The sequence below is a fragment of the Nannospalax galili genome, unplaced genomic scaffold (genome assembly GCF_000622305.1).
Source record: "Nannospalax galili isolate Female #2095 unplaced genomic scaffold, S.galili_v1.0 scaffold344, whole genome shotgun sequence".
Taxonomy (NCBI): Eukaryota; Metazoa; Chordata; class Mammalia; order Rodentia; family Spalacidae; genus Nannospalax; species Nannospalax galili.
In genome coordinates, this window is record NW_008352153.1 from 1,112,961 (window position 1) to 1,126,287 (window position 13,327).

The following is a 13,327-nucleotide window of genomic DNA, read 5'->3' on the forward strand; positions in this document are numbered from 1 at the left end:
TAGACAATCCAGCCACTAGCCTCTCAGGGCAAAGCAGGAAGAAAGGAGAGACAAAAAGGAGAATATTCACAAGAATTTTAGTGTAAAAGCTTACCTATGGTTCCCGACAGTTTATGATGGAATTCTTTCCCAAATTCAATCTGTGGGCTGTTGAGTTGAGTAACCAAACCCTTTGAGCCAGCTTCCACCTCCACTTCACCTTGTTCCTCAGACAGCTTGATGTCAGAGTGATTCCTTTATGACTAAAAACTTGTATTTTTAATCACATCTGAATTTTTCCATGAGTACCTTAAGTTTAGGAAGAACACTTATTTGTCAAGGGATCACTCCCATTTTCAGAATGTTTAGCATCCCTAGTGGCCATCCTCTCTGAGCTCCCTAGGTGGCAAGAGAATCCCAGATGCCTCCGAGGCTTGAACACCACTTCCTGCTTTGGAAAATCACAGACCAATCCTGTGTGTGATAGAACCAGGCATGGTGGCTCACACCTGTAATCTCCACCATCTCCCAGCACTTGGGATGCTGAGGCAAGAGGATTGCCATAGTTATAGGCCAGCCTGGATCTACAGAGTTTTAAACAAACAAACAAACAAACAAACAAACAAACAAAGAAACAAAGGGGGGAGCAGTCTTATTAACCAATGACATTCCTATAAATATTTGTTTTAATTAAACTCACTGTGTAGACTATGCTGGCCTTGATCTCAAGAGATCTGCCTGTCTCTGCCTCCCGAGTGCTGGGATTAAAGAAGAGTGCCACCATACCCAGAAGTATTTGAGTTTTAGAAGATGAAGATTTTTTTAATTACTCTAAACCTTTATTACATTTATTTATCTCTCTGTATGTATGTGTGTGCGTTCACAAGAGCATACACGCATGCCATAGTATGCACATGGAAGTCAGAGGATACCTTGCAGGAGTCAATTCTCTCCTTCTATGTATGTCCCAGGGATCAAACTAGAAGAGGAAATCTTTCCATAGAAAAATGCTAATCAACACAAGAAAAAGTGTTCAGTATCAGTCATCAACTGAGGAGTGCAAATTAAAACCACAATGGGATAACATTGTGCTCTGCCAAAATAAATAAATTTAATGAAAAGATTGATACTAAGTTGACAAGGATGTGTCAACTCGGAGTGAAAATTGGCCTAACCACTTTAGACAACTATTTGATAACTTTTTAAAGTAAATATAGGGCTTGTCTAGTGGCCCAGAAATTCTACTCCTAAGTATATGGCCAATAATACTGAGATCTTCCTGTCTACACCCATAAGTGTATATGTGGGTAGACATCTGTGTGTGTGTGTGTGCGTGTGTGTGTGTGTGTGTGTGTGTGTGTGTGTGTGTATAAATGCTCACAGATAATTGATAATAATAGCCCTTAATGGAAACAAGAAAAGTAGTATTAGAATGGATTAGTTAATTTTGGTTTCGGCACATAATGCAGTATAACACATAATACAAAAGAATGAGCTCTGTTATACAACAATACTGATTAACTTCATAGCCATAATAATAAGTAAAATAATTCAGAAAAATAAATGATTCTTTTAAAAATATTTATTATTTTCATTTTATGTGTATGAGTGTATTGCTTGCATGTATGTGAGTGTGCCATGTTGTGCAATGCCCATGGAGGTCAGAAGAGGGCATCATATTCCCTGGAATGGAATGGTTGTTGTTAGCTACCATGTGGGTGCTTGGGATCAAACCTGGGTCCTCTGTAAGAGCAACCAGTGTTCTTAACCACTGAACCATCTCTCCAGCCCAATGTGATTCTTTTTATGTACAGTTCAGTAATAGGCAAGACTAATTGATGATAGCAATCAGAGTAGTAATCAGCTGTGAGTACAGAGAGGTCACTTGGGAAGGGGCTTGAAGGGGCCTCTGAGGTGATCGAAATGTTCTTAATTGTGATGTTGGTGATGGCTACATAATATATGCACACACCTGTGCACACATATGTATTTTTTTAGAGATAGACTGACTTCAGACATACAGTCCTCCTGCCCCCATCTCTCGAGTGCTAGGATTACAGGCATATGCCAGCACACTTGGATATGAATGATTCTGTGTGCTTAAGATTGATACACTTTCACATATATAAAATATAGGCAAATTTGAAATATCTCTAATCAAGGTATTGCAGAAAACATGATAAGAGTAAACTGATCAGCAGTGGAAGGAAACAGGGATGTTTCTGGCAACTGTGAGTGTGTATTAGGAAAGACTATGCTTCAGGGTTCCTAGGATCATTAGGGACAGTGGTAGTCAGGGTGCTGGTGGTGCAAACTTCTCAGAGTAGTGGAAGTCAGAAGAGTCTTCCATAATGTCCTTCCCCTGTGCCCTTGCCTGTTGCTGTCTACACTTGTAAATTTGATCTGTCCTTATTGTTTACTTTTAATTCCTGTTTTCTACAGCATCCTAGTTAAGGCTGTGAGCAGTGTTGAGATCCAAAGGGAGGAAGTAGAAGAGGACACTGAGCAGTGGTTATAATCAGGCAGTTATTAATTGGAAGATGGAAAAACTCTCTACCTTTGCCTGATGGCCAGCAGGGAGGCTGGGATGAAGTTGCTTTAAAAGCTTCCTAATGGGGCTGGAGAGATGGCTCAGCGGTCAAGAACACTGGTTGTTCTTGCAGAAGACCTGGGTTCGAATCCCAGCACCTACATGGCAGCTAACAACTGTCTTTAACTCCAGTTCCAGGGATCTGACAGCCTCTTCTGTCCTCTCTGGGCATTGCATGATACAGATGTACTTACCTACATGCAGGCAATATACTCATACACATAAAATTAAAAAAAAAGTATATATATATATAAAGTATTTGGGGGAAAAAGCGTCCTAACAAGGGAAGGTTCCAAGTTCTAAGAAGTGATTGTGGAGGGTATTGTAGAAAAATCTATGGATGGGGGAAGAAGGTTAATAGTCATAGCCTGGTGAAGACAAGCGGGGGGTGGGGGGGAAGTGGAGATTTTGTCCAGTCTTTCTGACTGTGGCTGGCTGGTTACCCAAACATGAGGCTTTGCTTGGGACATATGATAGGGTCTTGGCTTGGACTGTGTAAGCTCCAGCTGGACTTGGCACTCTTCCTGGCCCTTCATGGTGGTTTTCTTAAGAATGAGTTATGGGGGAATATTTTTGATTACATTCTACACATAAATGCACATTACAGCATAATACAGAGTGTGATAAAAAAAAAAAACAAGGTGATCAGGTGGGCCAGATGCTCTGCCAGGTATAATCTAGCTGCCCCTGTTTCTAGCCACATCCAACTTGGCAGTCTGTAGAGCTTATACAACAAATAACGCATTCATGTCTCATTTTCATGTATTATAACATATTTTATCACTGAAGTTAACTCAAAAACTGTTCAACATCCAATATATACTTGAATGACAGTGTCCTTATAGAACACAGTACCTTATACAATGAATATACACAATGAAAACCTTAAAATTTAAATTTAAAAAAACCACGAGGCTTAGAAAAATTATGTACAGTATAGATAACTATGCCTTCTTAGAACTTCAGATAGTCATATTCAAATAATATTTGCTTAAATAAGGATTTACTGAGGAAAGTATTTGACTTATATGTGAAGAGTCTCCGAGTAATATTTTGCAATCATCGTGTGCAATCTTAATTTAGGAAATTTATACTTTAAGAAGCTTCATAAAAGATTGTAGAAGAATTCATGATGGAAAGACATTACTATTACTTGACAGGGAAGCACTACACTAACAGCATCTGTTAACTGTCAGTCTTCATAGGCCACAGTGGATCACATATAAGGACCAGCTACTTTCCATTTAAATGTATTCTTTTTTCATTTTTGGTTGCTTGTACGAGTAACTCTATACGCTTTTCTTAAGTAGCTGTCTTTGTGTCTTTTCTCTCAAATCATTTGGATTCTCCCTTGGCCTGCCCATGGTGGGTGTGCGTAAGCCTCCGTTTCCATGCATAACATCCTCTTTTGCTTTATTCTGGAATCTTCTGCATGCTGGATGTTTCTGTTTGGGTATCCCAATATGACCTTGAACTGTAAAATTGAATTGAACTTTAGCTTCGGACATTCTTTCCTCCTTAGAACTCCTTCCACAGAAAGCTTTCCTCTAGTCTCTCAGAAACCTTCAAGTCCTCTTTTCTCTTTCTAGTGTTGAGTTACCCAGTCAAGTACCATGCCTTGTCAGTTGTTCTTGCTAAAAAGAATTGTTCCTTCCTCATCTTCCTGATTATTCTCACCGTCACCTACCTGCTTTGACATATTTTCTATACCCGTCACTCCTTCAGTGACCAGATTTATATCCTCTTCTCACTGAACCATGTGCCAGCCAGGTGAGTTTCCCTGGAGCCTGCCTTCAAAAACATCCTTCTCCTGCTCAAAGCCTTTTAGTCTAGCTCTCTGTCCTCAGCAAAATTGAATCCAAACTAGCTTGCCTCCAACTATTTACCTTCCTTAAACTTCTTTTCTAGCCAGTGATCTGATTGACCATTTCCTGAGCCCCAACCTCTGGCCTCTTTCTATGCTAATGCTACAGTGTCTACCCATGTAAATGCTCCTTCTTCCCTCCCTGGCCAATCTATCCAAATTCCCTAATGCTGGCCCTACCATCCTCCCCAGTGCCAGCTCTACCATTCTCCCTAACACTGGCCCTACTACTCTCCCCAACGCTGGCCCTATCATTTTCCCCAACATGGGTTCTACCATCCTCCAGGGGGCTCTTACTGTCTCTAAGTTTTATTTCATAATTGAACTCTTTCACATTACAATATATTTCTAATTGTGATACTTTATACTTTTCACTTTTAGTTTTTTCACATATTGCATGCCCAGCTAGCCCGGCAATACCTCTAGAATGAGAGTCTTTGCCTCACCTGTGTGCTCCATAATGCCCGGTATACACTAAGACTGACAGGTAAGCACTGTGAAGACAACCTTGCTGGTCAGTTTTGTTCACAAGTAAATTACTGGAGTGTAGCAAGTACTTCAGAAATAACCATATAAACTGCAGGCGTTTAATAGAGATTCAGTGATTTAATTTTAGGTCATTTGCTCCTGCTGCGTTCCCCCTTTGCTTATTTAACTAGGAGATTATTGCAGTGAAAAAGAAAGTGAACACAGTTACAGCCAGAATCTGCACACCAGCCTTGACTGCTCCAGCTGAGAGACTTTTGTTTTCTTGCAGATATTAATGAATGCCAGATACAAGGTGTTTGCCCAAATGGCGAGTGTTTGAATACCATGGGCAGCTATCGATGTACCTGCAAAATGGGCTTTGGGCCAGACCCTACCTTTTCAAGTTGTGTTCGTAAGTAATAATAAATTTTGGTCCCCCCTCCTTTTGGGGGTTCACTTGTCTTTGGGGGTTATCCAAAAGGAGGAATGTTCAGCTAAAGATTGTAAATGTGAGGAAAACCTCATTAATTAAAATGACAAGAAGGAGGGGGCTAGCCTGTTATAATAAACCAAATCCATATTATGGGACCTTCTCCAAAATGCAACTTAATTCAGGAATATTTAATAGCTAAAACTCAGAATAGTGAATAATCCCAATGAGGGAATAGACTTAGGTAAAAAGAAGAGTTAACTGAAATAGGTGAAGCAATCATTTGTGGTACCTGGGAGACGAAAACAGATTTTTTCCTTCATAAATTTTTCCTTCATAAATATTTAAGAATTCTTTAAGTTAAATTAAACTTTGTCTCAGTTTCTGTCTTTAATTATTCCAGATCCTGAGTCACTGCAGTCTTCATTTTATGAGGTTTCACCATACTTTCTCAGTTGGAAAAATCTGGAAAATCTTTACAAAGTCTTTACATTTCAAATTTTCTAGTTCAACTCTGATGTTTTGACAGTGTTTACTCTGCCCCCTTGTCCTCTAACTCCAGAAAAGGCCTCCGAAGTCACACTGCAGGCTTTGCTATTATCTCTGAGGTTTTCTCGTTTATGTAGCAAATGTGAAAATCTTCCATGAAGCCATGTACTCTAAAATTGATTCTGAAAATAAGGTTTCACCAAAGAGGCTCCCCCTCCACAAAAATTCACCCAGTCAGTCATATGATCATCATAGAGCTTATGATTTTTTTTTAATGCCAGCTAGAGCTGGATGCACCTGAGGTCCTGAGGTAAAAAGGTCTCAGAAGCTGTGTGCGAGTGTGTGCGCGTGTATTTGTGTGTGTGTGTGTGTGTGTGTGTGTGTGTGCATGTGTTGTCCAGGAGACAGCTTTCAGTGCCACTCATCAGGCACCATCCACCTTGTTTCTTTGAGACAAGGTCTCTCATTGACCTGGAATTCACCAAGTAGGCTAGGCTGGCTGGCCAGTGAGCCCCAGGGATCCGCCTGTCTCTGCCTCCTCAGCACTGCGATTATAAGCATGCACCACATACCTAGTTTTTTTACATGGATTCTGGGGATCAGATTCAAGCTCTCATGTTTGCAGGGTGAGGAGTTTACCAACTGAGCTGTATCCCTAACCCAAATTGCAGAATTTTAAAAGATTATCTTTTTCAATATAATTTCACTCATTATTAGGAAAGTAGAAAAACATTGCATATTTTTGAAAACTATATACAGATATACAAAGGTTTTAAAAATGAAGAACAGGATGGGGTAACTTTAAGAGCAATTCTGCATGCTTCTGACCTGTGACATTCTTCTTATTTATTTTTAATGTGGTTTTGGTATGTGCTAAGCTGCATTCTTCTTGTCTGTGTTTTAAACTTAACATTTGATCCCATGAAGACCTTCTTCGTGAGGACCTGGTCCTTCAGTTTTAGTTCAGCTTATCCCTTTATCTCTGCTGTCTAAGCTGTGATACATAGAGAGGATAAAATAAAGAGAAAGGGAGGAAGGGAAAAATGACAGTCCTGTTGGGTAACACGTTACTAATTGCTCCTATTTTCCTTCAAAACTGTCAAATGCAGATTAGGAACTTGTACACGTAAGTCCTTTTTTCTATGTCCTTTTATAGATAGGGCTGATGGTGATGTAGATAGACATTTACCTAGAGGGCTTTTGGGAGGTGGTAAAATTAGATTGTAAAGTTTGCATACAAAGTACATGTGAAAAGTGATGTAAGAATTTGGAATTGTAGGCCAAAGCCCACACTGTTGACAATATCCAGACAATTTAGAAATGAACTTTGGCTGATTTTAACTACATAAATGAATATCTAAATAGGTTTCTAATTTAAGCATAAATGATTATAAAGAGCTTGGATCTAGAATTTGTTGCAAATGTCTTTTTCTTAAATAATCTGACATAGTCTGGTTAGAATTTTCACATTGAAGGCTGTAGATTAGATAAACTTGGAGAACTGGTCAGACTGTTTTATGAAACTTTGACTAAATCTGATGTCTAGAATGAAGGGCAGACATCCAGGTTTTAATGAAATTGTAGAAACCTGCCAATGAGAATTTTGAAACACTTGCACATTTCCTTAGAATTTATTTTCCCTGTCATTGCCCAAATAATTCTGAACTTATTAAACAACCATCAATTCTTATTTGAAAAATAAATAATTCAATTTTATGGTTCAACTGCAACAGCTGAAGTGATAAGCAGTAAGGGATGTTTGTTGCTAGTCAAGTGTTCTGGTTTAGTGTGCAAAGTTAAAACTTGGGCTCTTTACCAGCACTGAGTCCACAGACGAATTTCTCCTTCCTCTCAATTTACCACATGTAGAGTTCTTTCAGAAGGTAAGTCTGAAGACAGGAAGAATCAGGGGAAAAGGTGATATTCTCAGGGGTTGAGGGGACAGATAGTGCATCCTTCATAGTCATGGGGAAGTTGAAGTTGCAGGAGAGAGAGAGAGAGAGAGAGAGAGAGAGAGAGAGAGAGAGAGAGAGAGAGGGGGGAGAGAGAGAGAGAGAAGAAGAGAGAGGGAGAGAGGGGGGAGAGAGAGAGAGGGAGAGAGAGGAAGAAGGAGGGAAACAGGGAGAGAGAGAGAGAGAGAAAACAATGATTGAAGTTGTTGTTTAACATTTGTAATATCCGTTCTGAAAGGTTAAAAAAAACAAGCCAGAGATAGAGCATGCGCATGCAAGCAGATGGTAGAGACTGACAACAGTTGCTTAGGCAGCATGAAATTAGGGCATATCCAGGCCATAGAAGGTGTGGCTGACCCTGTGAACTCCAAGAAATGCACTTGGCAATGAACTAGGAACCCTGAGAAGCTCTCTCTGTTCCTGAATACAGGAGGTAGAATTCTTTGACTCTAGCCAAAGGCTGCAGCCATTTCCCTTGCTTGCCTTGTCCATGACTGCCCTTGACTCTGTGAAGTCAAAAGGAGGAGAGGAGAAGCATGCTGGCCTTGGCTAACTCTGACCTCTGTACTTACTAGGTTTAGGCTGGACCAAGGTCCTCCAAGCCTGCCCCTGCGTATCTTAGGGAGAAAAATGTAACGTTTTGATTTATCACAGGGAATTCAAGAAAAGTAGAATAACCTTTATAAATCAAATAAGACCATTTTCTGCCTTCTGCACTGCAATTAATTTCCTTCAGGAATTTAAGATTGCCAGAATGAATGCAACACAGGTTCAGTGAAGACACCTGGGAAAGAAACCTGCCTCGGGGCTTTCGTTGTTTTATCATATTCCCCACCCTTGAACTTGGGACTAATTCAGAAACGGGGTTAGAGAGATGTTTAGGAACTTCTGCCATTAGCCTGAAAGTCATGAGGCAAGTGGAGCTCCTTCCTAAAAGCCAGTCATATTTATGTATGTGTTCTCTGTGCGATTTCCCCAGCCCCTTTATGAGATATGTCTCATTATTATTCATATCTTACACATTAGAAATGAAAGCTAAGAGAGTTTTAGAAACTCCTTCAGAACACATAACTACTAATGGACAGCTAAGATTTAAAATTAGAATTTATGCCTCCATATTTAGGGTTCTGGGTCAGCAATTGGCACACTGTGGCCCATGGATCAAGTCTACTTCTGTCTGTTCTTGTAACAGTGACAATAACACTATGATAGTATTGATGCACAGCCATCTCTATTTGTACATTGTCTAAGGCTGCATAAGTGCTAATTATGGCAGAGTTAGGAAATTGAAACAGAGCTCACAACACCTAAAATATTTTTTATCTAGCCTGATACAGAAAATGTGTGACCTGTAAACTAACAGCACTGTCTGATTCTGAGGCAGTTGGGAATGTTTGCATCTGTCCTGCCTGGCAAAGCCATCAGTCACTGGAGGCCATACAGACCAGCTGAACTCTTAGTTTAGTTTAAATTTTGCCCCAGTAGCAACATGTGTCTCAGCTGATGCATCTAAGTGCATAGTTCTAGATGTTTTTTCCTTAATGAAGTGGAATGAGTTGAGTTGCTGTGAGCTCTCCTACTTTTCCCCTTGAATTGGGCTTCCTTGCTAATTTGGTGGGGTTTTGCCCACTGTTTTCCCAGGCTCTCACATGAGGAGCTTGTCAGCTTGAACTCTTTTATTGTACTGGCTTCTAAGGAAATCATTAAATCTTCCTCATTTACCTTTGCCGGCTCCTGTCTTTGTACCTCCTTTGTGGTTCTCTCAGCTGAGGGCCCCCATCTTCTCTTACAGGGCATGGCACCATTTGCTCCCAGACAGTCATAGTCTTCATTGTGCACTTAATGCTTGTCTGACACTGTAGTAGATCCTTTGCATAAATTATCAGATATGATATTGATAAGGCCTCCATGAGATTTATGCTGTTATCCTTCCTAGTTTAGAAATGAAGGAATTGAGGCACAAGAAGATTAAGGTTCTTTCTGAAAGTCACATAACCTATAAGCCAAGAGGTGAAACTAGAGCTGTGTCATTCCACAAGCTTATCCTTCTGTCAAGAAATGGTCTGAACTGATAGGTGAACATCATTTAATTTTGGAGAGCTGCTGCTCTTACACATACTGTAGAAGCAATGGCTTAACTCCTTATTTGTCCTGGACTCATTGTTTCATTTTGGCTCGCTCAGAAATACACACACACACACACACACACACACACACACACACACGGGGCGGGGGGAGAGGAGAGAGACTTAAAAAGATAGCATGCAAAGTAATGTCAGCATTTTTATGCATGTCATTTTCTTTTTTTCTTTTAATTATTTAATAACCACATACTTAGAAGAAGCATTTCATTACAACAGCATTGACATATTCAGGAACAACTTCCAGAGCTAAGATGCACCTCTTTCAAAATTGGCTGTAAATTTTTTTAAGAATTATTATTATTTTTTATTCTTAGTCATCCTCAGAATATTTGAATAGTCTGTTTTCTGAAAAGGCTGCCCTGTGGTTCTTATTTCTCTGGGAGGACACTTTGTATCCTCTCACAACATCATTACCTAGTCCCCACCACTTATCTCCTTTGGAATTTCAAGCTGTAAAGGGACAAAACTCTGCTGTGGATTTCATTGGAGAAATGAATGAGGATGGGGAAAGTAGGGCGTGAGTGACAGCAGACCTGGAGGGCTGGCCAGGCCCTTCTGCACTGTGTCCTCTAAAGTCTTCTCTGGTTCCCAGCTCTTTGCAGACACAGATTGCTTTGGGTCTGCTTGCTGATGTTCTGTGTTCACATTGCTATTACATCAGAGAAGTATGCTTTTGAGGTGTAGTGAGAATTCATTGTACAGCCCTATAAGTTGAAGCATCATTAAGTATGCCTCTTTGCTTTTTGTGGTGCTGAGGATTAAATCTATGACCTCACACATACAAACATACACCCTGACACTGAGCTACATCCCCAAGCCCTAATTCTAAATTTATTAACATTCTCAGGAACAACCCAAATAATATAAAGTTACATATTTGGGATCTGTGTTGCAGTTGAATTGTCACCAGCAGTGGATATATGGTTAGATTCAGTATAATGCTTATTACTATTTGGAAGATTTGTTCTCTAGTCAAGAGCAAAGGGCTTATTTTCCTGACAGATGTGACATTTTCTGTGGATTTTAATGCCTCTGACGTGTTTTTCATTTTAAATAGAATGTCTGAATCTTTTCATCCTAAAGCTGGCAACATATTCTACAAAAATTATCTGACAGCTGCATTATACTGAGCAGGCATTAATTCAGTGTGCTTACATATGAGAATTTACATATGCCTTGTTACTGCCCCTCAGTCCTGCTTCCCCATATCTATTTCAACATACTCTCTAGAAGTCTTTTTGGCAATTCTGGCTTCTAGTACAGGCTTCAGTAGAATATATAATCATGGGCTGGAGAGATGGCTCAGCAGTTAAGAACACTGGCTGTTCTTGCAGAAGACCTGGGTTCGAATCCAAGCACCCACATGGCAGCTAACAACTGTCCATAACTCCAGTCCCAGGGGATCTGACAGCCTCTTCTGACCTCCGTGGGCATTGCATGACATGGGTGCACTTACCTACATGCAGGCAATACATGCATACATATAAAATAAAAATAATACATAAAATTAAAAAGTTTAAAAAGAATATATAATCACATATACTGTATTTTACATAGTGAGTGTAGCAAACTAATGAATTACCCTTTATGGCCATCCTCTCTGAAGTTAAAGACTTTCAGACCCTAGATATACCATTTTTGTATGTTCTGGGTAGCAAGTAATTTCTGGGTTAGGAATCACGTTGACTAGAATGTGATGAGGCCAGAGGTGTTTTTAATAAAAGAGATGGAATTTCCATGCAAGCTTAAAATGGTAAAAGAATAATAATAAAAAATGATTTACCTATTAAAATTGAGGCACTTTTAAAGGGCATAGCCTGTTAAAATTTGAGGCATAGATGAAGGGTTTTTTGGTTCATGGAGTTGTGGATGAAAGAAAACATGTATCATGGGACTATCATAGACCTTTCTAGTGATTACCTTCTTCCCCACATGAAAGAATGGAGTTAAGGGTTTAATATTAGTTGCTGTTTCTTGTGTGTACTTGTGGCAGGTGAAAATGCCTCATAGGACATGAACCAACACCCTGTTCATTGTCAGTTACTTATTGATGATTCTGCAGCTAGTGGTTCTGTTTCAGCTCTTGTTCTCAAGACCCTCACTGGAACTGCTCCTGTGACTATCTTGGGAAATATATATAACCCTGGGAAACCTCGGAACTTACATAGAATATTTGGGTTAGGAAATGATAGGAGGGGAAAACCTATAAACTGAGATATAGCAGCCAGATATTTAGGAAGAACAAGCACTCTAGACTCACGTTGTGATTGTCCAGATGACAGACTGTCTGAAAATCTCTGTGTCCCTTAGTGCAAGTCATGACTTGCTTTAATTGACAAATAATGTCTTTAAATTAACATACATAGATATTCATCCCTTAAAACACTAAGTTGTTCATTTGAGATTTAGCTTAATTTAGGGGATAGGCATGGTAGTTTGGTTCCAAGTTGAGTATTTGGTAGGACAGGGTCAGCATAAACAGGCATAGTACCTCAGATAGTAGGGATGCCCTAGAAATATGGGTAATATGGATATCAGGAAATGGTTATAAAACAATAAGTGGGAAGGAGTGAAAGGGGCAAGTGCTGGTTGCTGTTCTCACATACCTGCAAAAACAGTTCAGGGAAGAGATTATTTGGCTCACAGTTTAAGGGTACCATCCCAGATGGCAGGGAAGGCACAGCAATGGGAACATTAGGCTGATGATCACACTGCTGCTGCAGTCAGAAAGCAGAGACAGATGAACTCTGCGGCTCAGCTTTCTTCAATTTGTATTCTCTCTGGAATCTGTGGCTGTGGAATGGCTGTGGAAGGGGGGCTCTTCAGTTAATTCTGCATAGATGCTCTCACAGACATTCCTAGAGGCTTGTCTTCTAGGTGGTTCTAGATCTTATTGACAGTTATATTAGTTGCTTTTTTCTTTTGTGACCAAATAGCTGATAAGAAGCTACTTAAAGAGGAAGGGTTTATTTTGACTGATAGTTTATGAAAGGATATAGTCCATCATGATGGGGATATGGTGGCAGGAGCAGGAAGCAGCTGGTCATACTGTTTACAATCCAGAAGCAGAGAGGAAGTGGCTCTGTACTAGAGAAACTCAAGGCCTGCCCCTATTGGCCGACTTTCTCCCACAAGGCTTACACCTTCTAAAGGTTTGCTAGTCTTCCAAAACCCAAGAGCCTGTGGGGGACATTTCACATTCAGAACACAACAGCAATTGGTTATTCATCATCACTGAGCAAAATGTCAAGGATGTAAGGAAAACTGCTCTGCTTTGAAGAGTTCTTGTCCCTGGGATACAGAAGTAACACTCCACTATGTATGAAATAGGCTCTCATGAGATGACTTGACCTTGTTTTATGTAAATATGAACTGTAAGTCCTAGTCATTTGGGGGAGGAAATTCTGGAGC

General features: G+C 40.0%; 1 protein-coding gene across 1 annotated transcript in view; it reads left to right on the top strand.

Annotated features, from left to right (window-relative positions):
* The window catches only part of Ltbp1 (latent transforming growth factor beta binding protein 1), a 448,854-nt gene that overhangs the window by 284,488 nt on the left and 151,039 nt on the right, over positions 1 to 13,327 (top strand). Inside the window, 1 exon segment of the mRNA XM_008849049.3 lies at positions 5,191 to 5,313. Within this exon segment, the coding sequence (XP_008847271.2) occupies positions 5,191 to 5,313 (123 nt within the window).